The 23,768-nt window shown below is 45.2% G+C and overlaps 1 protein-coding gene across 6 annotated transcripts in view; it reads right to left on the minus strand.

Moving 5' to 3' along the window:
• The window catches only part of ADARB1 (adenosine deaminase RNA specific B1), a 186,968-nt gene that overhangs the window by 25,556 nt on the left and 137,644 nt on the right, over nt 1-23,768 (minus strand). For all 6 annotated transcript variants that reach the window (XM_072640837.1, XM_072640832.1, XM_072640834.1 and 3 more), the window contains 4 exons: nt 20,830-20,944; nt 18,526-18,694; nt 16,494-16,642; nt 15,893-16,061 (listed from right to left, as the gene is read on the minus strand). In XM_072640837.1, coding sequence (XP_072496938.1) covers nt 15,893-16,061; nt 16,494-16,642; nt 18,526-18,694; nt 20,830-20,944 — 602 coding nt within the window. The remainder of the gene's footprint in view (nt 1-15,892; nt 16,062-16,493; nt 16,643-18,525; nt 18,695-20,829; nt 20,945-23,768) is intronic.

Consider the following 23,768-nt stretch of genomic DNA (forward strand, 5'->3'; position numbering starts at 1 on the left):
AAGCTTTTGATCTTTGAAGGAAAAGAAGGGTCTTATGGACCCAGTTACAGCCCAGAGGAAAAGGACAGTGCTGCTAATGGGGGTGGGGTCTGCTAGGCTATCGATGGCCAGCCAGAACTGCTACAGAATGTGTTAAACCTGCTGGGATTAGAGCCATAAGGGAAGAGGACAGTAGGAGGAGTGCTGAGGAGGACTGCAGGCCCAGACAGAGGGAAGAGAACCTTGGACCAATGGCATGACTTCTCTCAGTGCATTCCATCTTCCTAAGGAGAGGCACATAGCCCACTGATTTTTACCACTAAGGAACTTGAGAAGTTACAGGAAAAGCATTAAAAGCACATTAATGAATCATCAAAACGATAACTTATCAAGAGTGTAATCTAATGAGGTCAACTCAAAAGCTTTCAAGAGTTCTGCAGAACTCCGAGTTTACCATGGATTTGCTTTTACAAAGTTAACTAAACCAGCAGGAAACCTAAATGGGGACTCTTTTTTCAGGCACTAAAAAACTCAGCTCCACAAAAATGAATTCTCTTTGGAATTAATCCTCCAATGGGGAATGGTAAAGGAGAGTTGATATTTTTTAAAGCAATGTGTCTGGCAGACTGGATCTATGCCTCATAACCTTTACCTACCATTTCCTAAAGTCAGTCTGATTCAGGAACAATTAAATTTTGGCCATTTGGGTGGAATCTCACCTGGACAGTGTCTGGTTTTAATTAGAGACTTTCACCACCAGCCCTTCATACCAGTTTGAGAAGAATAGCTGGTGAGATTTGAGTAGGATACCTGTCAGCTGCTGGGGGAGGGGAGTCCACACAAACAGGTAGATGCCCTCTGCCATATTAAGGGTGGACGAGGTTGAGATTTCTTCCCATATGAAGTTTTGGTTGCGGATTTTGAAATATGGACAAGAAGATGATCACTAAGTACACCTTCAGGCTTATTAGAGGGTCAGTAAAATTGTTATGTGACATCTGGTCTGGGACAAGAAAGGTCCTCCCGCCCTGCCCACAATGAGGGCATTTTGGTCATTGCCTTTCCTGGCTAGTTGTTCAAAGCTCCCCAAGCTTTTGTATCCATATATACAAAATCTATTTATTTATTTATTTTGTTTTCAATATTCATTTCCACAAGATTTTGAGTTCCAAATTTTTTCCCATCTCTCCTCTCCACCCACCCCAAGACAGTGGACATTCTGATTATCCCTTCCCCCAATCTCCCCTCCCTTCCATCACACCTGTTCCTTCTCTTATCCCCTTCCCCTCCATTTTCTTGTAGGGTAAGATAGATTTCTATATCCCATTGCCTGGATGTCTTATTCCCAGTTACATGTAAAAACAATATTTAACATTTGTTTTTAAAATTTTGAGTTCCAACTTATCTCCATTTCTCCCTCCCCACCCACCCCATTGAGAAGGCAAGCAATTCGATATAGGTTATACATGTGTAGTCATGCAAAACACTTCCATAACAGTCATGTTGTGAAAGACTAACTATATTTCCCTCCCTCCTATCCTGCCCCCCATTTATTTTATTCTGTCTTTTGATCCTGTCCTTTCTCAAAAGTGTTTACTTCTAATTACCCCCTCTTCCCATTTGCCCTCCCTCCTATCATTCCCCCACCCCCACTTATCCCCTTGTCCTACTTTCCTGTAGTGTAAGATAGATTTTCATACCAAATTGACTGTGCATATTATTCCCCCCTTTAAACCAAATCTGATGAGAGCAAGGTTCACTCTTTCCCTCTCACCTCCCCCCTCTTTCCCTCCATTGAAAAAGCTTTTTCTTGCCTCTTTTATGTGAGAGATAATTTACCCCATTCTATTTCTCCCTTTCTCTTTCTCCCAATATGTTCCTCTTTCACCCCTTAATTTTATTTTTTTAGATATCATCCCTACCTATTCAACTCACTCTGTGCTCCCGTCTATATATTATCTTCCCATGTTGAAATGTAAACAGTTCAACTTTAGTAAGTCCCTTATGATTTCTCTTTCCTGTTTACTTTTTCATGCTTCTCTTGATTCTTGTGTTTGAAAGTCAAATTTTCTATTTAGCTCTGATGTTTTCATCAAAAATGCTTGAAAGTCCTCTATTTCATTGAATTACCATTTTTTCCCCTGAAGTATTATACTCAGTTTTGCTGGACAAGGGATTCTTGGTTTTAATCCTAGCTCCTTTGACCTCTGGAATATCATATTCCAAACCTTCTAATCCCTTAATGTATAAGCTGCTAAAACTTGTGCTATCCTGATTGTATTTCCACAACACTCAAATTGTTTCTTTCTGGATGCTTGCAATATTTTCTCCTTGACCTGGGAGCTCTGGAATTTTACTACAATATTCCTAGGAGTTTTCCCTTGGGGATTTCTTTTAGGAGGAGATCAGCAGATTCTTTCAATATCTATCTTAACTTCTGGTTCTAGAATATCAGGGCAATTTTCCTTGTTAATTTCTTGAAAGATGATGTCTAGGCCCTTTTATTTTTATCATGACTTTCAGGTAGTTCAATAATTTTTAAATTGTCTCTCCCCTGGATCTATTTTCCAGGTCAGTTGTTTTTCCAATGAGATATTTCACATTGTCTGCTATTTTTTCATTCCTTTGGTTTTGTTTTATAATTTCTTTATTTTTCTTGATTTTTAAAGTCATTTGCTTCCATCTGCTCCATTTAATCTTTAAGGAATTATTTTCTTCAGTGCACTTTTGGACCTCCTTTTCCATCTGGCCAATTCTGCTTTTTAAAGCGTTCTTTTCCTCATTGGCTTTTTGGATCTCTTTTGCCATTTGGATTAATCTGTTTTTTAAGGTGCTATTTTCTTCAGCATTTTTAGGGTTCCCTTTAGCAAGCAGTTGACTCATTTTTCATTATTTTCTGGCATCACTCTCAATTTTCTTCCCAATTTTCCTCTACTTCTCTTACTTGATTTTCAAAATCCTTTTTGAGCTCTTCCATGGTCTGAGACCAATTCGTATTTTTCTTGGAGGCTTGGATGTAGGAGCTTTGACTTTATTGTCTTCTTCTGTTTGTATATTTTGGTCTTCCTTGTCACCAAAGTAAGACTCTATATTCTGATACTTTTTCCCATTTTTGCTCATTTCCCCAGTCGTTTACTTGACTTCTGAGGTCTTTGTCAAGGTAGATCTCTGCTTCCGGGGGGGGGGGGGGCAGGCGGATACTGTCAGTTGCTCTATCTCCCCCACAATCTGTGGGCATAGAGCCCCAGAAACTGCAGCTGCTGTTGCCACTGCTGCAGACTCCTCTGCCTCCTCTACAACCCTGGGGCTGGGACCAGACTACTCTACTCTCTCACACAGGTTCAACAGGTTTTTTCCAGCTGACCTTCTAATTTGTCCTCGGCATTTTGGTATCATGAAGTCTGGAAACTGCCACAGGTGCCAGTGACTCAGTCCCCCCCAGGCCTACTAAGGTCCCATCTGTGCTGGCTTGGCCCATGCTGGATTGTGGTCTTTTCCCAGCCCAGTGCAACTGATGTTTTCATTGACCTTCCAAGCTGTCTTGAGCTGGACATTTTCTTCACTCCTGTGAGTTTGCAGCTCCAGAATTTGTTTACATTATTTTCCCAGGAATTTGGCTTGGTTTGAAGAGAGAGCTGTAACAAGTCCCTGCTTTTACTCTGCCATCTTGGCTCCACCCCCTTTGTATCCATATATGAGAGATGGTTGAGAGCAGTTCTCCTGGGATGCAAGTTGAACATCCCTTAAGGTTCAGGCTGTCCTAACTAGGATCACATTTGTACCAGAAGCCATATTCCCAAGTCATTGTGGCACCAAATATATGAGGGTCTTGCTAGATACTTGTAAGGGTCATCTAGATGACTCAGAGCACTGGGCATGGAGTCAGAAACACCTCAGTTCAAATCTAGCCTAAGACACTTTCTAGTTGTATGACACTGAGCAAGTCATTTCATCATTTTTCTTAATCCACTGGAGAACAAAAGGACAAAGTACTCCAGGATCTTTGCCAAGAACACTCCATGGATAGTATTGGAGTGTGATGCTCCATAGGGTCACAAAGAGGTGGACATGACTGAAGAACAACTATAAGACACTTGCAGCCCAATACCCATAGAAGTTTTGGCAGGAAAGCTAACAAGAGAAGGCACACCCTTTCTCAGTTGCTAGAAGGTCCCCTCTATGGGTCTCACATGTGGATGTTAATCAGAGGAGTGTACCCTGGGCACTTTACGAATATCTCGATGGGCATTTACCATAGCCAATTATTTTGGGCAGAGTCAAATGAAAGCCACTGGCATTGCCAGAACCACCCCCTCCCCACATACATATACACACACATGCACACTAAGACCTAGCTCTTGTGAAGTGTCTTTTTGCCTAGTTTAATAATGGCTCTGTCTATTATGAGGGAAGTATACACATAAGTGGCTATTAAATTCAATAAACTGAAACACCAGGTGTTGGGAGACCTAGCAATGATTCCCAGGAGGCCGAGCATCATGGCTGGCACATGAGAACACCTAGAGAGATGGGGCAGACAAGACTTTCATTTATATTGTTTCCTGAGTAGTGTTCATGGAGATTTCATGGTTGATTAGTTTGGGAACTAGAAAGAACAAGACTAAGTAATTAAAGGTTCTTTTCGGGTTCAAAACCAATGGAGGGATTTTGCTGTAGTCTCCCTGTTAGATGTTTGTAGGGCATGTTAGAGCCCACCAGAGACATCATACACTTTCTGCTGAACCAAACAATCAGGTTGATGCCCTTATAAAAATATCAGAGATTGGGGACTGGGTCCATCATCAATGGGAACATGGTGGCTATGAAGCCCCAGTATGGCAAGCACAGGACCCTATAACCTTGGAACTTCACTTGGAACAGTGTGGCTACTTCTGTTCAACAATGGTCTTTGGGTCAGCTGGAAAATCTGCTTTTGAAGGATCAATATGGCAGGATCCCACCAAGTAGCTCTCAATCTGCTCCAGACTGGCAGATTGGTTAAACTGGTCCTCTTCCTCCATTGAAATGAATAGTTGTGCACTCAGTGCAGCTGAGAATTATTTGGGATAAAGGACTTCAATGTCAGTTAAATTGGCTACAACAGTTAACACAATACTTTTACAAAATACATCCATCTTCTTCATGGGCCCCTGGCACCATCACCTCAAATCAATGCCTTTGGCCCCTGGTACTATAGCCTCAAATCCATGCTCCCTTTTTACCACTAAGAAGATCCAAGAATAGTCCCATCAAAATCATATTCACTAAGTTTTCCATCTTTTTAACTACCCTTGGCAACTAAGAAAAACTCTGCCTTCTCTCCCTCCTGTTTCTATTCCTGCCACCTTCCCACCCCACTGAAACAGAAAAAAAAATAAGACCTCTGTTACAAATATTCATAGTTAAGTAAAACAAATTCCTGCATTAGTGCTGTCCAAATAAAATATGTCTCAATCTGCACTTGAGTTCTTGGCCTCTCTGTCAGGTGGATAGCATGTTTCACCATGAGTCCTCTGGAATTGTGGCTGGTCATTATGCTGAACAGTTCCTAAGTTTTTCAGAGGTTTTTGTCTTTTAAAATACTGTGGTCCTTGTATGAATTGTTCTAGTTCTGATCATTTCCCTCTGCATTCATTCATATAATTCTTCCCAGACTTCTCTGAAACTGTCCTCTTAATCATTTCCTATGACACAATAGCATCCCATCACATGCATACATCATAATTTGTCTGGTCATTCTTCAATCAATGGACACCTCCTCAACCTCCAATTCTTTGGTACTGCAAAAAAAGTTATTATAAACATTTTTGAATATCCTTAGAAATTGATTTGCTTAAGATTTTCCCTACCTTAATTTCCCCTTTGTCTTATTACTCCCCTTCTCTCTTTTTCTCCTGTTTCTCTGTTGAGTGAAATGTATTTCTGTATCCAGGTCTGAGTGCATTCTTCCCTCCTTTGCCAATTCTAGAGAGTGAGGTTCAAGTGTTGCCCGCTCCCTGAACTTTTTCTTCCTTGTTTACAGACTTCTTGCATACCTTGATTATGTGAGATAATTTCCCCATTCTTCCTCTCTCTTAGTATATTTCTCTTTCCATTCTTCTTTTACAATCAAGGCATGGCAAATACTTGAATGGTTATTCCTAGGACCTCTGTCTAATTAGACTACCTCTTTGATCCTTGGTGGTGACAAAGTTCTGAGGGAACACGTGTATTATCCCTCCATGTTAAGATGTAAACAGTTTATCCTTGTTTATATTCCCTTATAATTGTTTATCTATGTTCCTTGTTTGGCTCCTGTGTTTGCACCTCAAAGTTTCTACATAGCTCTAGTCTTTTTGTCAGAAACGTGTGCAAGTCCTCAATTTCATTAATGATCTATTTCTTCCCTTGTAGGTTTATACTGAAATTTTCTGGATGTTATTCTTGGTTCAAAGCCTATATCTTTTGCCTTCTAGAGTATTTATTCTAGTATCTTTGCTCTTTTATACTGGGGGGGGGGGGGGGGAGAGGAGGCTAAATAGTGTTTAATCCTTACTGTGACTTGTTAATTTGACTTTAATTTCTGGCTGCTTGGAATATCTTTTTCTTTGACTTGGAAACTTTTGATGTAGGCTATAATGTCCCAGGAAATTTCCGCTTTCAAGTTTCAGGAAATTACCAGTGGATTCTTTCTGTGTTCACTTTGCTATCTGGTTTTAAAAGATCCAGGCAGTTTTTGGGTTTTTTTTTAGGGTTTCTTGAACTATGATGTGTAGGCTCTCTCTTCCCCTCTCTCCCTCCCTCCCTCCCTCCCTCCCTCCCTCCCTCTCTCTCTCTCTCTCTCTCTCTCCCCCCCCCCCTTCCCCCCCCCCTCTCTGTCACAGCTTTCAGGTAGTCCAATGATTCTTCAATATCTCCCCTTCATATCTTTTCCAGATCACTTCTTTTTGTTATATCTTACTTGTTTTTCTATTTTTTAAATATTTTATTGACTTTGCTTTAATATTTCTTGTCTCAAGGAGCCACTGGCTTCACTTTGGTCCATTTTAATTTTGTTGTTCCTTGGGCAACGTTTTGTACTTATTGTGCCAAGTTGTTAACTCCTTTTCCAATTTTTTCTTCCATAGTTCTCATTTCTTTTCCAATCTTTCCTCTGATGCTCTCATTTCATTTGTAAAAACATTTTAAATGTTTTTAACTCTTTTTTCATCACTTCCAGGAATTCTAGTTGAACTTGTGTCCTAGATGTGTTTTTCTTTGAGATTTTGCTTATAGCTGTTGTGGAGTCATTGCCTTCTTCTGGGTTTGTGTCTTGTGTCCATATCACCAAAACAACTTTTTAGTGGGGTCCTTTTGGTGTTTGCTCATTCTTGTAGTCTATTTCCTGACTCCAGACTTTATATTAGGGCTGGGTTCTGCACACTTCTGGTGGGATGATAGGGATCACTGGTGGCACAGGAGGTGCCATCATCTATGATTTTGACTCAGCATTCCTGGTGCTATTCCTGAACATCTTTATTGCTTTTCTATCAGGACATTAGCCCCCAGTCCTTGAATTTAGAAGCTCCTTTTTACTGTAATTTTAAAGACTGTATTATTTTTGTGTGTATTACATTTCTCCTCTAGCACTGCTTATGAGCTCAGAATTATTTTAAGACTATTTTAGTGGCAAAAGTTCTCCTAGAAAAATTTTGGGACTAAGTAGTGGGATGTTGTAGGAAAGGAACCCATTATTTGTACGGTGGGAGAGGTCTTTTAAGGAGGTGAGGAGACCACTTTACTTCCTTGCCATCTAAGGTATCAAAGGCCCAGCTGTTGGGGAGCTGGTGTGGGGGTTTTTAGCAGAATTCTCATTTACAGGTTGCCTCCACAATTCACATCAGGGCCCGTTGAGGTAAAGACTCATTTGTCCTTCTTTGTACCCCTTTGTGCTTAGCGCAGCACCTGGAACAAGATAAATACTTATCCACTCCCTAGAGTGGCCTGACTAAGGACAGGGGTAGAGTACTAGGACCAGTCATTGACATAAGCCATTTCTTTTTGCAAATCTCTTGATCTCTTCAATAACATTCCACCCCTTCCACTTTCTCAAAGGTTGTGAAGGTCATTGCACGATGATGAAAACTCACTCAGTCACACATAATGATATCTCCAGTGATTTATAGGCAAATATTCTGTGGTTCTCCAGTCTCTACCCAAATCCTGCTACAAAAAGCTGGAGAATTAATTTTACTAATAAGAGCTAACATTGATTCAGAGCTGACTATGTGCCAGACATTGTGCTAAGTGCTTTACAAGAATTACATCATTTGATTCTCATGACAACCTTGAGAGGGAGGGGCTATTACTGTCCCCATTTTACAGATGAGGAAACTGAAGAAAATAGAGCTTACAGAACATGCCCAGGCTCACACAGCTAGAAAGCGTCTCAGGACAGATTTGAATTCAGGTCTTCCTGACTCCAGGCTTGGCACCCTATCCACTGGGCCACCAAGCAGCCCCTAATTAATTTTAACTTCTAAAGAGGAAAAATTAGAAACATTTAGCCCAATAGCAGGATGAGGTTGGAAGTAGCACCAAGGGGCTCCTGGCAAAGTGACAGACTTCAGATCTGAGCTGGAATCTACTTCTGACACAAACTTTCTATCTTAGTGTCAGATCTGGAGTCAGGAAGACTCATCTTGGTGAGTTCAAATCTGGCCTCAGACAATTACCAGCTGTGTGACCCTGGGCAAGTCACTTCACCCTATTTGCCTCAGTTTCCTCATCTATAAAATGAGCTGAAAAAGGAAATGGTGAACCACTCCAGTATCTTTGCCAAAAAAAAAAAAACAACAACAAAAAACAAATAGGTTCATGGAGAAACATGACTGAAAAATGAGCGATCTATAACATCTATCTTATGAAGACATTTTGGGAAGCACATTGATAAGCCAGAAACCACCCAGCAAAGAGAAAGCTGAAAGGTCTTGGGTCCATGAAGACTGGTCAAAGAAATGTGGGATGCTGAGCCTATAGGGACATAAGTGTCTTTGTGTATGTGAGGATCTGTCACCTGTAAAAGGGATTGAAATGATTTGGTTTCACCTAAAGGCAGAATGAGAGGGAGTGGATATTACAGACAGCTTGGGCTCAATGCCAGAAAAGCTTCCTCCCATACTCAAGTCAAATGAACTATACTGAAGGGCAGTGGGACCCCACAGAGGTCTTCCTGTCTGTCAGGATGTCATAGAGGGTATTCTCATTCAAGGACAGGTTGGACTTGATGACCCCTGAGGTCCTTGCCATCTCTAAGACTGTGACTCTAGACAAGTCGAATGCCTTGGTGGGGGGGTGGGGTACCTCCTTGAGCTTCAGGTGTTTTTTAAGTCCATAAAATGGACATAGTACTACGTGTCTTCCTGACCTTAGATAGTGCTTGATAGCTCTTAAAGGGTCACACAAATGTGAGTTGCTATTTCAGATGTGCAGCAGTTTAAATAATAAATCTAATTCAATTCCTCACATCTTGGGGCTCCATTATTGGCTGTTGGGTATAAGCAGAGACACAAAGCATACTGAGACATGTTCCCTGTCCCTATACACTGGCAAGATCTGGGAGTGGTAGTGGCAAGTGCCCCCAGATGCTGCTGCCCTGTGGACCCACCTGAAACTGCCAAACTACCAAAGGACAGAGTGATGGTAGAACAAGGTTTGACTCTCAAAGGAGAGGACTTGGGTTTTAATCCTGACACCAATACCCTGCCTGCTGTGGGACATGTCCTTGGTCCTCTGTGACCCTTCTGGCTCTAGACCTGGGATCCTGGCACTTCTAGAAGTTCTGAACATACATCTCCAAATCAAACCATCAAAGACAACCCTCCCGAGTCCTTCCATAATGTGATCATGGGACAAGCTGGTGACAAGAGGCACCTGCTCCCCTCTCTGCCCCAGGGGTACTCACTCACCCACATCATCTGTGAAAGCTGACATAGGAAAACACAGCCACCATGAATATCCCCTGAGCCTTCAACACTGACCCGGGCAATTTCCCAGAAGCAAAGAGACAGGGCCATTTATCATGATTTCATTTTAATAAACCCTAATGTTTTGCCAGGATTATGTTTTCATCATAATCACTATTTGATCAGGCACCAGCACCCCTGATCCTATATAATCTTATCCCAGTAACAATTAGATAAGACGCTAAATCAGTGGATAGAAATTCAAAGCTCAAACCTAAAGTTTTATTACAAACTCTAATCCTGTGGAAAAACCTGACTGTAACTCTGGCCCCAGTGACTCTTCCCCTCTGACTGTCCTCAGCCTTCTCTTCTCAAAGTCTGGCAAACACTTTCCTTGATCTAGGCCCTAGGCCATCTCAAATACCCTCAACAGCACGGTCTGTTTTCTCCTTTGCTTCAATCTCTGATGAATAGGTGGCTCATCTCCTTGCCAAAGTCAAACCTTGTTGGACTCCTCTTGTTTTTACCCCCTCCTTTCTCCTAATTATTCCCTCTTTTCTCCCCAATTTTCAGTCTCTCTAGTCACTATGATGCCTATGAATGTGTCCAGATCTCACCATCCTTAAAAACTCTTGCTGGGACCCTCCATTCCCTCAGGCTATTAGCCTATATCTCTCTTCGCTTTCATAGTCGAACTACTAGAGGAGGCTGTTCATGGCTCTACTTCCTCTTCTTTCACTTCCTCACTCACAATCTCTTTCATACTCACCACTCTACACAAGTATCTCTCTCCAAGGTCATGAAGATTGAGTTTTAATGGCTAAATCAAATGGCTTTATCTGTCTTCATTCTTCTTGGACCCTCTGTAGTATCCCATGGCTCTTGATTGACCTTTCTTCCCCATCTCCTTCTGGAAAGTCTTTCTTCTAAAAGTTTTCATGAAGCTTATTCTCTCTTCATTCCCCCACTGCCAATGGGACTGCTCCTTCTCAGACTCCTGTATAGGACCATCATCCACATCCCGCCAACGACCTGGCTGTACCTCAAGACTCTGTCCTAGGCCCTCTTCTCTCCACATGCTCTCAGTGATTCCATCTGCCCCGTGAATTCAAATATTACCTTTATACAAATGGCTCTCAAGAAGGCATCTCTTGCTCTTAGCTTCCTCTATCCCACAGCTTCAACTGCCCCCTGGATGGCTCCTCTCATATCCCTCACTGGCTCCTTGAATTCAGCATATCTAAAACAAAGCACATTCTCTTTCCCCATACATAGGCCCTTCTTTGGAACTTCCCTATTTCTCTCATGGGCACCATCCTTTTTCCAGTCCCCAAAGTTGACAATTTACAGTCACTCCTGACTCTCCATTGTCTCTCCCCTCATATCCAATTCAACCACAGATATGGTGGATTCTCACACCTGTCCCCTTCATTCTACTTGCTTAGCCACTGCCTTAGTTCAGACCCTCACCACTCAGTCTGTTGAAATAGCCCAATAATTGTTCTTCCTGCATTCCTTCCTCCCCTCTCCAGTCTATCTTTCCCCAAATCGCCAAACTGATATTTCTAAAGAACAGGTCTGTGGCTCTATGTTGCCCCCAGGATTAAACACCAATGTTTCTGTCTGGCATTTAAAGCCCTAGAGGATCTTCCCAAGCTGGTTAGTCACCACCACTCCCACCATTCTGACCTATTTGCTGCTCCCTCTTTTGCCTCCAGGCAGAGGAAAATGGAATCACAGAGCTCTGGGAACAAATTTAGCATTTGACAGAGACTCTCCTGCTAGTCTTGTAGCAAGGACAGAGACAAGGGCCAGAAAATTGTGAAGGGGCTGGTGCTTTCAGAATCAGCTAAATAGTTGGACCCAAAGCCTAGTCGTTTGTGGACTGACATCCCCAGAAGGATTTTCCATGGAGGGCCGAAGGCTTGGGGCTTGGCCTCTCTGGAGGGAGGCCTGGCATCAGTGCAGGACAGCATGCTTTAGAAAGGTCATGGAAAACCTGGTGTGCTCAGAGGAAGGCAGCCAGAACAGCGAAGGGACTATGTCAATCAATCCACAAGGGCAGGCCATGAGGGGATAGGCTTGCATAATTCTGATCCCCAGGTTCTGGCTTGGCTTCTCCTCCATTTAGAGGTTTGGTTTGGGTGGGTCTAGTAAACCTGAGGAGTTTACGAAGGATTTCTTTGGGGGAAAGGCTAGTTCTCCTACAATCGTATCTCAGTTAAGAAGCTGCATAACTAATAACAGCTGGTCTGCTCCCTAGGAAAGTGGCATCCCTTCCACTCCAGAAAGGATCTGGGCAGGAATTCGAATAAGAGTCAGAGTCCTTCCCATTTCTTCTTCCCCTTGGAAAAGATGGTGGGTGTGCTGACTGAACAGCTCATCCACTGAACTTTGGAAGGGTAGGGGGAGAAACTGAAGGAAGCAAACCAACCCTCTGCCAACTCCACAGGCCACTCAGACAGAGCTTGGATTGTTCCTTATCCCCTTTTCAAAAGAAAAATGAAGTTATTTCTGGCCTGAGGACTAAACTGGGACATCCTAGCACAAAACGCAAGATAGGAACAAGCCCCAGAAGCCCCGAAAAGGGCGGCTGAGAATATGCTGGCTCTGCTGACCTCACTTGTCAGGAAAGAGTAATGGGTTCATACATTGTCTTTGAGGAACAAGTCCCCAGGACCCTTCCTCCCAGAAGCTCTGGCACCATGGACAACTGTCAATAACTGAGAGGTGACTGGTCCAACTTCCAGCTGCCACCCCCAGAACCAGTCACTTAATACTATACCTCAAATCCACCAGTCCCAGTGATTCACACCAACATGGCAGCAGCATGAATCCTGGAGATTCAGTCTTCTCATTGGATGTTAAAATGAAGAACACATGAAATAAACCCAGGTTCCCAGCAATTCCCAGACAAGAAAATGTGGGTGAGCATTACTGAGGGCCTGGGTCCTGGTCATGAGGAGAACAGGCATCCAGCCAGGGCCACAGGGAAAGGGGCCCTAGGACTTTAGGTCTCAGGTTTGCCTGGGATGTGAATCACTTGCTCACAGACCAGAATCTGAATGACTTTCTGGTGCTTTGGTCTCGGGCACCCAGGGGAAGGAGGGTCCAAGGCATTTGGGGAGCAGGTTTCAGCTTGTGCTGTTAGGATGCTGCTGGGATCTCTCCTGCCAGCCGGGAGGACAGGATAAAACCGTGCTTGGGAAGCCCTAGTAAGGGGTAGCTTCCCCAGTCCTGGGAGGAGGCAGGGGGGAATTCATGTTTATGAGACATTCTATAAACTGAGCAGTGTAATCATCAGAGAGGGCAAGCTCCTGGGTGAATGGCATCCACACAGGTCCAGAGTGAGAGAGGATGCAGAGACAGGACAAGGAGGCTCCTTTGGCTAATGTGCTTCTGGCCAAATGGACCTGAGACCCAGATGGGGCCAAGACCGGCCTCCAATGCAACTCTCCCAGACACAGATTGACCCTTGAGACTGAACTATGCCCCAAGGCTCTGACAAGGGACTTCTGGTTGGAGTGGTCGTCCTTCTGAGCTCGCCATCCTGGCAACTTGTAAACAAGCTACAGCCAAGAACCATCCATTCTCTCCTGACCCTGAGACACTGTCATGTCCCCAACAGCAGAACTGCTTCTGCAAGGCCATGCCCCCTCCTTAGAGCCTCCCCAAGGAGCTCTGGAAGCACCTAAGAGACCCCCTTCAAACCCCCTTATTTTACAGGCAAGGAAACTGAGCCCCAAGAGGTGTGCAGGTCTGCTCAGGAAGGGTCATGCAGGTGCCAAGGATTCAGCACTGATCCAATGAGTGTGGATGGCCCTGGGAGAGTCCTGATGAGTAGATCCGGAAGCTGCCAACCCTTTACTTTCTAACCAACTTCTGCTTAGGAAAACAAGACTTTTCCGATGACAGACTTTGAGGGGAGGGTCATGGTAGCCTGTGGGGCTGGGAAGGAATGGCTTTCTAGAAATAGAAAACAGCAACCAATGAGTCACTTCTGGTCCTTCCAGTGGATGTTCCCCAATTTGTCGACTTAATGGTTGTTCAGGCTGGGACTGGGGTAGATGGCTCTGTAGGGTCCCCTGCAGTGCCCCCAAACGTAAGGAGCCTGTCATCACCGGCCCTGAATGCAGCTCCTAACAAGGTCCGAGGCCCCATCCGCTGATCTGGAGGCTGCCCAAGGGAGGAGGGGAAGGTTCTGCCTCCCCTTCCCCCTTCCCCTCCCCGTACGAAGGAAGAACGTCTTTCATTTCTCTACCTGAGCTTCCTCCTCTGAAAGCGTCAGAAGGAACCCAGAGCTGAGGAATTCCAAGGAGGAGGAAGAGCACAATGTGGAGACGGGAGGGGGCAGGAAATCCGGACCAACCAAAGTCATAGCAATAGGGCGCATGGGCCTCCCCTCCTTTGGCCCGGGCGAGAGAGCCTGCCCAGACCTTAGCCTAAGAAATGAAGCCGAGGGGCTGGTCTCTGACCAAGGGTGCAGATGCGCAGAATGGCACCAAAAAGCATTTATTAAGTACCTGCTGCGTGCTACACACTGGAACTACACAGAGAAAAGGGAGCCTGGAGAGCTGAGTCGGAAGTCGGATGTTTAGATAAGTTTCTATGAAGGCAGGGGCAGCGGCTGCTCTAGCTAACCCAGCAAAGGGAAGCTCTTCAGGCAATTGTCACCAACGAGAAGAAGCGCACCGTTGGGGTGCAAACAGTGGGAGGGACCTTTAAGAGAGAGGCAGGAAGCCAGGCTGCGCCAGATGGTGAAAGGGAGAGAGCAGGTTCCCTGGGTTGGAAAGAGTGGGACAGGGGCCGAGGGCAGGGCAGACTGGGAGAAGCAGGGAGGGCTAAAAACAAAGGTCTGCAGATGCAGAGGACAAACGCCATGGCGGGAAGGGGACGAAAGGGCCACCGTCTCATGTTGGGAAGAAATGACCAAAGAGAGAGCGAGGCAGACCCGAGGAGACTGGAAAGCGTCCAGGATTGTGGTGGATTGTGCTGACTCAGGCCATAAATGAGGTTTCCATTTGGGGCAAACTTGGAGGCGATATCTGATGGAGATGACATCACAAAGAGCTTGCCTCTCTGCGCACAACAGGTTCTGACAGACTTGTAAGAGTAAACACTTAATCAGTACTCTCTCTCTGTCCCTCTCCCTCCCATCTGTCTCTCTGTCCCTCTCTCCCCCACCTGTCTCTCTCTATCTGCTCTTTCCCTCCCATCTTTTTCTGTTGATCTCTCCCACCTCTTTCCCCCACCTGTTTCTCTTTGTCCCTGTCCCTCTCTTCCACCTTTCTCTCTCTGTCTCTTTCCCTCTCACCTTTCTTTGTCTATCTCCCTCATCTGTCTCTCTCTCTCTCTCCCCCACTTTTCTCTGTCTTTCTCTGCCTTCTATTCCTATCCCAATGTGAGCTAGGAGTGTGTATGGGAAACCAGTCTATGTGACAACAACTACCCAGAGGGCAACCAGGGCAGAAATACTATGAGATCTCATCAATCCAGAATTGACTTTCGGTGACAGTGTGGTGTTAAGAGAAGCTTTCCTCCCTTCCCCCCAGCCTTCCCAGATACCAGTTTTCAAAAATGTCTCAGTAAGTGAGACACAGAATGTCCAAATCCAAGTGCTAGCTGTACATGGCCATTGTCCTCTCTGAATAGAGAGAGGGAACAGACTGTGAGCAGTTTTCTAGGACAATCGAAGTCTTCCCAACACCTGGAGGCCATTCCCTGAATGTTGCTGCTCAGAGAAGGCCAAGTGCCCTAAGACCCACAAGGAAAGCCAGAGCAATGTGACTGTCACTCTTGTGTATATGGGGCCATGGGGGAGGAGGGTGCACCGAGCCCAGGGCAGAGCAGAAGAAATGGATGCCTGACATCATCTGGCTCTCCTGCACCTGCGTCCCCATCCAGGCAGGTGCAGGCAGTGGGGAACCCTCTACCACCTGGGTTTCCAGCTCTTTGCCAGTGAAGATGATGGAGCCCATGGCCCGGCTCACCTGGCAATCTTGTCACTGCAGGACATGGTAAGCAGCCGTTCACCCTGGAGTACCCCGTCCCACGTCTGGATGGTCGTTGTGGACCTCACGGGAATGGTCCCCTCCCCAGACTCGATCTTGGTCCGGAGCTGGCCTCTTGCTTTCCTGTTTGGGTGTCTGTCTGCTTGATCTGAAAGAGACAAAGGCTGAGGTGAGGCAGGCGCAGCCTTCCAGGAAAGGAGACCCACTGTCCTTACTGCAAAACCATGCCCAGATCAGGCCAGTGGGAAGTATCTTGAGGAAGCAGGTTGAGCAGTTCAGTCTGTCCCTGTCCTGGTCAAAATGGTGAGGCATTCCCTTGATTCAGTGTTTCTTTTGGAAATATCAAGGACTTCATGTTCTAGCATCCACTCTTGGACTCTGAGATCGTCCCCAAAAGCTCATTTAATTGTAGGTAAACCAGCCTGCAGAAACAAGCTAGAAAGCAACGCTCCACTTCCCGGGAGTGCTTGCTCTGTCTAATAGGTGATCTTAATTAGATTGATTTAGCCCAATATAGGCTGTCAGGGCCTTCATAGACTACGTCTAGCAGCTCTGTACATCACTAAGAGGAGTCACCTACCATCTTGTGCCGCCTCATGGGGTGAGAAGATCCTGGCATCTCCACATGGAGAGGTGCTGATGTAGAGATGAAACTGGACCGTCTCCTTGAGCCTGAAGCCTCCACGCTGGGATTTCATGAAAATGGATCTCTGTTGGTCCTCTCTTGTACTGAAACAGAGCAAAGCTGAAATCAAGGCAAAGCCACTGCTGAGGGATGGTGGACCACACTGGACCTTCAGGAGATGGAGAGAATCCTTTGTGGGATAAGAATGTTGGCAGTTCATGCTTGAGTTCACACCCAGCCAGGCCTTCTGCTAAAGTCTCACTCCCACTGCCCATCTGCCAGTGGCCATAGCCTCCTTATGTAAGGAACTTTTCCTTTTTCATTTTCCCTAGGACTACAGCACCAAGCTACATTTATTTTTAAATTAAATTAAAATGTTTTTAATTAAAACATTCATTTCCTCTCTCTCCACTCCCTTCCCCATAGAAGAAACCAAACCAAAGCCTTGTAACAAATATTCATAATCCAGCAAAACAAATTCCCAAAAGATAAAACTTTGTCTCTCTATACCGCATTCTGAGTCCATCCCTTCTCTGGTTGAAGGTAATGAGCATGCTTTATCATGGTTCCTCTGGAATTGTGGTTGGTCATTATGCTGAGCAGAGTGCTTAATCTTTCAAAGTGGATTTTCTCTACAATATTGATATTTTGTATAAACAGTTATCCTGGTTCTGCTAATAAGTTCACTCTGCATCAGTTCAGACAAGTCTTCCCAGGTTTCTCTAAGACCATTCCTTTCATTATTTCATATGGCACAATAGTATTGTATTGCACTTATATAACATGATTTATGAAGCCATTCCCCAGTTGATGAGCACTCACTTGGTTTCTAGTGTTTTGCCAGCACAAAAGAAATGCTCTTCTTTGTAATCTTGTAGACATGGCTCCTTTTCCTCCTCCTTTAATTTCTTTGGGGTGATAGGCCTAGTAGTACCACTCAGTTAAAGGTCTGTACAGTTTATTAATTCTTTGACCATGTCTCCTACTGCTTTCCAGAATGGCTAGACAAATCCAAAGTTTCCCCAACAGAATAAGTACCTGTTTTCCCACAGCCACTCCAATATCTGTCATTTTCTTTTTTGCCAATTTTGCTAATCTGATGGATGTGAGATAGAACTTCAGAGTTACTTTAATTTGCATTTCTCTAATTATTAATGATTTAGATAATTTTTCATATGACTATAGATAGCTTGGGTTTCTTCCTTTGAAAACTACTCATTCGTATCCTTTGACCATATATAACTGGAGAATAGCTCTTATTCTTATAAATTTGATTCAGTTCTGTATACAACTTGTATATGAAACCTTTATCATAGAATCCTGCTGCAAATATTTTTCTATTTTTGCAATAGTTTTGTTTGTGCAATTTTTAAAAATTTTGTGAAATCAAAATTGTCCATTTTATATTCTGTGATCTCTCTGCCCTGTCTAAGCATGAATTGTTCCTCTATCCACAGATCTGAAAAGTAATTTCTTCCTTGATCCTCTAATTTTTTATGATGTTAACTTTTATGTGTAAGTCATGTGCCCATTTGGAGTGTGCCTTGCTATATGGTGTAAGATACTGGTCTATGCCTAGTTTCTGCTATGTTGCTTTCCAGTTTTCTCAGCATTTTTGCTCACATGGTGAGTTCTTAATCCAGAAGTGGGATCTTTGGGTTCATCAAAAACTGAGTTCATTTGCTACTGTCTGTCCTCTATCTAATCTTTTCCACTGATTTCTCTATTTCATTACCAGTACCAAACTATTCTAATGAGAGAAGGCAAATTTACACAATTGTTATAGAAGCAAAACTGGTTAAACGCTGAGATGATAGATGGCTTGGCCCACATCCCCCTCTTCCTTCCACTTCTGAAGCTTCGTTCGGTAGATCTTGTCTGCACTCTGAATGTTACTGTTTCCATTGCCACTGTTCTGAGCTACTCTGGGGGCAGGGAACAACCTCCCAAAGGTCAACTGTCTTAAGCTGTATAGGACTGAACTGACCTCAAGAAAAGTTCAAGCTGTGTGTAAAGGAACCGAATCAGAGATCTCCGAGATATGATTTCTGCATGACAGTCATTTAGGGCCAGGCCACGATCACTCATGTACTCTCCATTGATGCATTTGGTTCCTGTGGAGACGCTTATCACCTGGGCATCTTTGACATCCGTGCCTGGGAACCAAAGACATTTTCAGTTAGTAGTCTGTGGTCTCAACCAGGATGGTTACACATCCGGACACTCCATTCCCATTCTCTGATGACTGGCTAACTCCAGGGATGACTTGTTATCTTGGAGATTCATCCCACAAGCCAAGCTCCTGGACTGGATCAGGTTCCACTTTGGTTTTTACAAAACCACTAATGCAGGTCAAGGCCCACCAAGACCTAAAATGGCACACAAATGAATGGTTCACAGTATGCGGGGGAACTCTTTGGGGAGCTCAGGAATGGATTCGGCTGCAATGCACCAAGCACCCTTCTTTGCACACAGAGCAAACCATCATTAAGACCAGTCACATCACTTTGGGGGCTCCCATTGGCTTTGTGACTTGTTTGACTTTGTTTCCGAAGAGGACCATGGCATTGAGAAGGTGATGCTATGACATGCAAGTGAACTGAACTTAAGTGAGGCAGGGCTGTGCAAAGTCACCAGTCTCACTTTCTCCTGGAAGGGGTGGAACTTGGCCTTTTCAAGCTAAGATCTTTCTCAGGTCTTAGTTTGGCAGAGACACAAACTCATTTAAAGTTAGGTCATGTCTCCTGCCCCTGCCCTGTTCTCTCCCAAAACCTTAAACCTACTGCTGGGTCAAAATACAGAACAACTGAACCTCCAGAGACACAAACTCATTTTTAAAGTCAAGTCATGCCCTGTGAGGTTGTAAATCAATCCCTCCAGTGCTTGGCCTTATTCTCTCAGCTCCAACCATTTGAATAACAAAATGACAGTCCTGGAAACTGAGGCACTGGCCAAGCTGTGTCTGTGATCTCCTGCCAAATCTCTTGGGCTTATCCAGGAGGCTACTCAGGTGGCAGCCCATTTAGGAAGGGCGGTTTCTGGGTGGAACAGAATCACCTACTTCAACCTGTCAGAAGTTGGAAAATCCCCCTGAGCAGTCCACAGCCAGCTGCCAACAATTCTCTCCCTAATCTATGGCTTGAGGAATTCTAAGGAAAGTTGAACAGCCTGTGAAAAATGCTTCTATAGAGAATGTTAGCAAGCCTTTGTTCTCCTCAGTAAAAAAAGTAATCCTTTTACAAAACAAGCAGCCACAGATGAAAATGAAAATGCACCTATATTCAAAGGTGTATTCTCACATTTTCTTTCTCTCCATCCCTCCTTCTTCCCTTTCTTTGTCTCTCCTCTCTCCATCTCTCCCTTTCATGTTCCTCCCTCTCCTCTCTCCTCCCTCCCTACTTTTCCCTCCCTGTCTCCTTCCCTCTCTCTCTCCTCCCTCCCTCTCCTCTCTCCCTCTCTTTCTTCCCTTCCTCTCTCTCCTCTATACCTCTCTCTTCTCTACCCCTCTCCTCTCTTTATGTATCTTTGTCACTATCACTCCTCTCTTCTTTCCCTCCCTCTCTCTCCTCTCTCCCTCTCTTTCTTCCCTTCTTCTCTCTCCTCTGTGCCTCTCTCTCCTCTCTCTCTCTCTCCCTCTCTCTCCTCTCTTTAAGTCTTTTCGTCACTGTCTCTCCTCTCTCCTCCCTCACTCTCTCCTCCCGTCTCCTTACCTCACCCTCCCCAGAGAGTTTTTTAAAGTCAACCTGTTGTTCTCAATAGACTTGCGCTCCCCATGGCCTAGAAGGACTCTTGGGGTACAAGGAGGAGGGAGTGCCTTTGGAAAAACAAAGGTACAAGGGTGGTTCAGCAGGAAGGCTCTGGATACTGAGGGCAAGACATGCACCTCTCAGAGGCTCAGTGTCCTCCTCTGTGAAATGGGGTCAGTTGGCCTTGCACTGCATACCTCCCAAGTTTTTAGCGGGGAAGCACTCGGCACAAAGTCGAACTACCAACAAGCAGGGACCAGGCTTGTTTCCCCGATGTTGCTAAAGACGGTGCAGCACGTGGCCCTGGCTGTCCACGGGAAGGATTTTCTTTCGTGGGTGGACAAATAAGTCGCCCTTTTAAGATCCAGTGAGACTCCTCCCCCTTGCTCACCCCACCACCTTACTTAATTGAAAAGAAGAGACCCCAATATTTACCAGGCAAATCCCTTCTCCCCTGCTCGGCCTCTGTGCCCCTTTCCAGTCCCCACCCAGGCCACCAGACAAGAGGATGCCGAGCTCCTCCACCGGCCCAATGAGGAGCCTACCTGTCGTCATGACAACGCCAGAAAGCACTTTTCGCCGAGCATGGGGGGACGTGAAGTTGTCCGTCAGGTCACTGAACTTCTCCACTATCAGGCGGGCCACGGAATCGGCGAGTACCTGGGGACCACAGAAGATGCATTGAAGAGCTGGGAGCCCCTGGGTGCCCCGAGCAGCATCTCTGCTCCGTGCCAGCCTCTACCATCAGGGATGGGCTCCTTGTGTGGTCCTGGGAATGCAGCACTGCTAACCCTGACCCAGCTGGCCAGCAGGGACACTCACCCCAAGAGCGGCCCATGGGAGAGCTCCAGCCTAAGACAACTCTCCCCAAACCTTCATTCTCCAGAGGAAATCCACCAGTTACATCTGAACCCTCTCTGTTCACCCCCTACAAAATGTTCCCTTCAAAACCGATGAGACCTGTGGAGCCCCCACTGAAGTGCACCCCTCCTGGAGTGCACAAGACTGCCTGGACCCACGCTGGGAGAGTCCCTGACAAATCCAGGGATAACGGGAAACAGTCTGGAGCCAGCACCTTGGACCATTTTCTCGGACCCAAAGAGGAGAATTGTGCCAATGAAAAGAAACATTTCTAGATGCAAGAAAGGGTAAGCTTTATAAAGAACTAATGAGAGGTAACTGCAGGGGTACAATGGAGAGAGCTAGATAGTAGAGTCAGAAAGATCTGAGTTCAAATCCAGCCACAGACACTTAGGAGCTATGTGACCCTGGGTGAGTCACTTCACCCTGTTGGCCTCAATTTCCTCACCTGTAAAATGACAGCACCTGCCTTGCAGGAGTGTGAAGGTCAAATGAGAGAGTGTTTGTAAAGTACTCAGGGCAGTGCCCGTCCAACTGAGACATGGGACTTTTATCCAATCTACTCTACATAAATTTGGCCACCTGAGTTGATGGAATCACAAATAATATCAGAAATGAAAGGGAGAATAATATTAAAAAATAATGTTTAAAACTAAAAAGAAATAAAAGAAAAAACCAAAAAATGAAAAACAATAAAGAATAAAGAAATAAGAAAATAAATTCACCTGGCTGCAGGATCACTTTCTCTCTATATAATGACATGCTTGGGTAGAAATAGTTTTTCCCTCTTGGTCTAGACCTACAATTTCATTGGCATGGGGAACTCCTGGGACGGGGGAGGAGAAGCTCATCCACTAAAGCAGCTCAGAAGCGCATCCAGCTCTGAATCTTGAAGCTTGGTCTGGATCCCTGAGATAGGGTGATCAGAGAGGACTAAGCTACGGATTTCCAGGCCATGAAGGCTGGTCTCTTTTTAAATGAAGTAAATGAAGACTTTTTAAATAAAGTTAAAGAAAATGCCTTTATGGCAGCAAACAGGAAACTATATCCATGTAGGAATAAAGCTATGTGTGCAGGAAAACTGCAGTGAGAACACTTTCTGAGAGACATATCTCATTCAGGTTACAAACCAAATGGACTCCAGCTGCTTCTCAGCTCATCACTCTCTAAAGGCTGGAAGAATGTTCTGGTGGTCCCACATCTGTCTGATTAGGAGTGTGGAATTGCTTGAGTGCTTGGAACGTAGAGGTTGATTCATGTGGCTCTGCCCCACCCCCCCACTCTGGCAGCTATGGCCAAGGCTACGTGTCTGAGGGACTCAGTCAGATCTCTGAAAGAGAATGGCTTCTAGGAGGGCTTCCTTTGGGGCATGCCCAGGGCAACAATGGCTGTGCCAAGGGGAGCATTGGCAGCACCAGCTCTGCATCCTCTGGAGGTAAACTTTATGGATCATGAGCTATTACAAATTTCAACGATTTAAAGTTGAGGTTGGCCAATGAAGGGGCCAATGCAGTGCTCATACTGACTGGTGAAGGGACCCAGGAGGGAGGATTCAGTGCATCACACACCACCAAATGGCCCGGGCATCTTCATCCTCGGTCATGAGGCACCCAGACCATCCCTGACTTCAGCAGGTATTCAACTAATCAAATCTTTGCCCTTACAATTAAAAAGGGTATCTGAGGACAGCTCTAAGCTGCTAACACTTAAGCCCCCTAATGTTGTGTAGGTTAGACAAGATGAGCTCCAAAGTCTTACTCAGAGACTGTGATTCCTTCCTCAAGTGACTATCATTCTAGAGTCCTTCCTTGACTATGGTCCTCTGCACTTTGGGGTAATGGTGGGCTTGAAACCTCATGCCAGTTCTATGCCAGCTCTCTTTGGAGTGTCTTAACCTGGAGTATTTTGTGATTAGGTGCCTATGTAGATGTGCACTCTGTGAGGACTGTGCTCAAGGGTGGGGGAGGGGTGCACTTGAAGAAGGATGGTTACTTGGGGAAGGATGTTGGTAAGAATCACAGTCTGAGGAAATCCTTGGAGCTCATCTTGTCCAACCTACCTCGTAATAGCAGTCTTCTCTGCATCTCCACTGGAAAGACTTCCTTGCTGCAGCAGGCCCCTCCACCATAGAAGAGAACTAACTGTGAGGAAGTATAGATTTCATAGAGCATCTATCTCCCTATCACTTGGACCCATGATCTCTGCTTCAGTCTTTTGGGACCAAGAAGAAAGAGTTTACTTTTTCTTCCAAATGACAACTTTCAAATCCTTGAAGACAGCTAGCATGTCCCCATCCCTCCCCTGCCTCCCCACCCCACCCAAGTTCTCCCATTTCTGCCCCCTGGTTGGCCTTCGGTCCCTCACTGTTTTGCTCACCTGTCCCTGACGTTCTCCCAGCCCCTCTAAGGAGCCCTCCCTGGAAACTCGACACAATCCTGCTGATCAGGCTCTGAGCAAGGCTGACACCAGGGAGATGAAGACTTGGAACCCAGACAATGTCCCCCTCTTAAGGCCGGCTAAGAGGGCGCTGTTTCCTGGCACCTGCTGCCTGTGATAGCAGGTGGCTGCCTGCTATCACAGAGAGGGTTCATACTGAGAGAGGGAGCTTACAGCCCATGACTTC

Source organism: Notamacropus eugenii, chromosome 2 (genome assembly GCF_028372415.1).
Source record: "Notamacropus eugenii isolate mMacEug1 chromosome 2, mMacEug1.pri_v2, whole genome shotgun sequence".
In the NCBI taxonomy this organism is placed as follows: Eukaryota; Metazoa; Chordata; class Mammalia; order Diprotodontia; family Macropodidae; genus Notamacropus; species Notamacropus eugenii.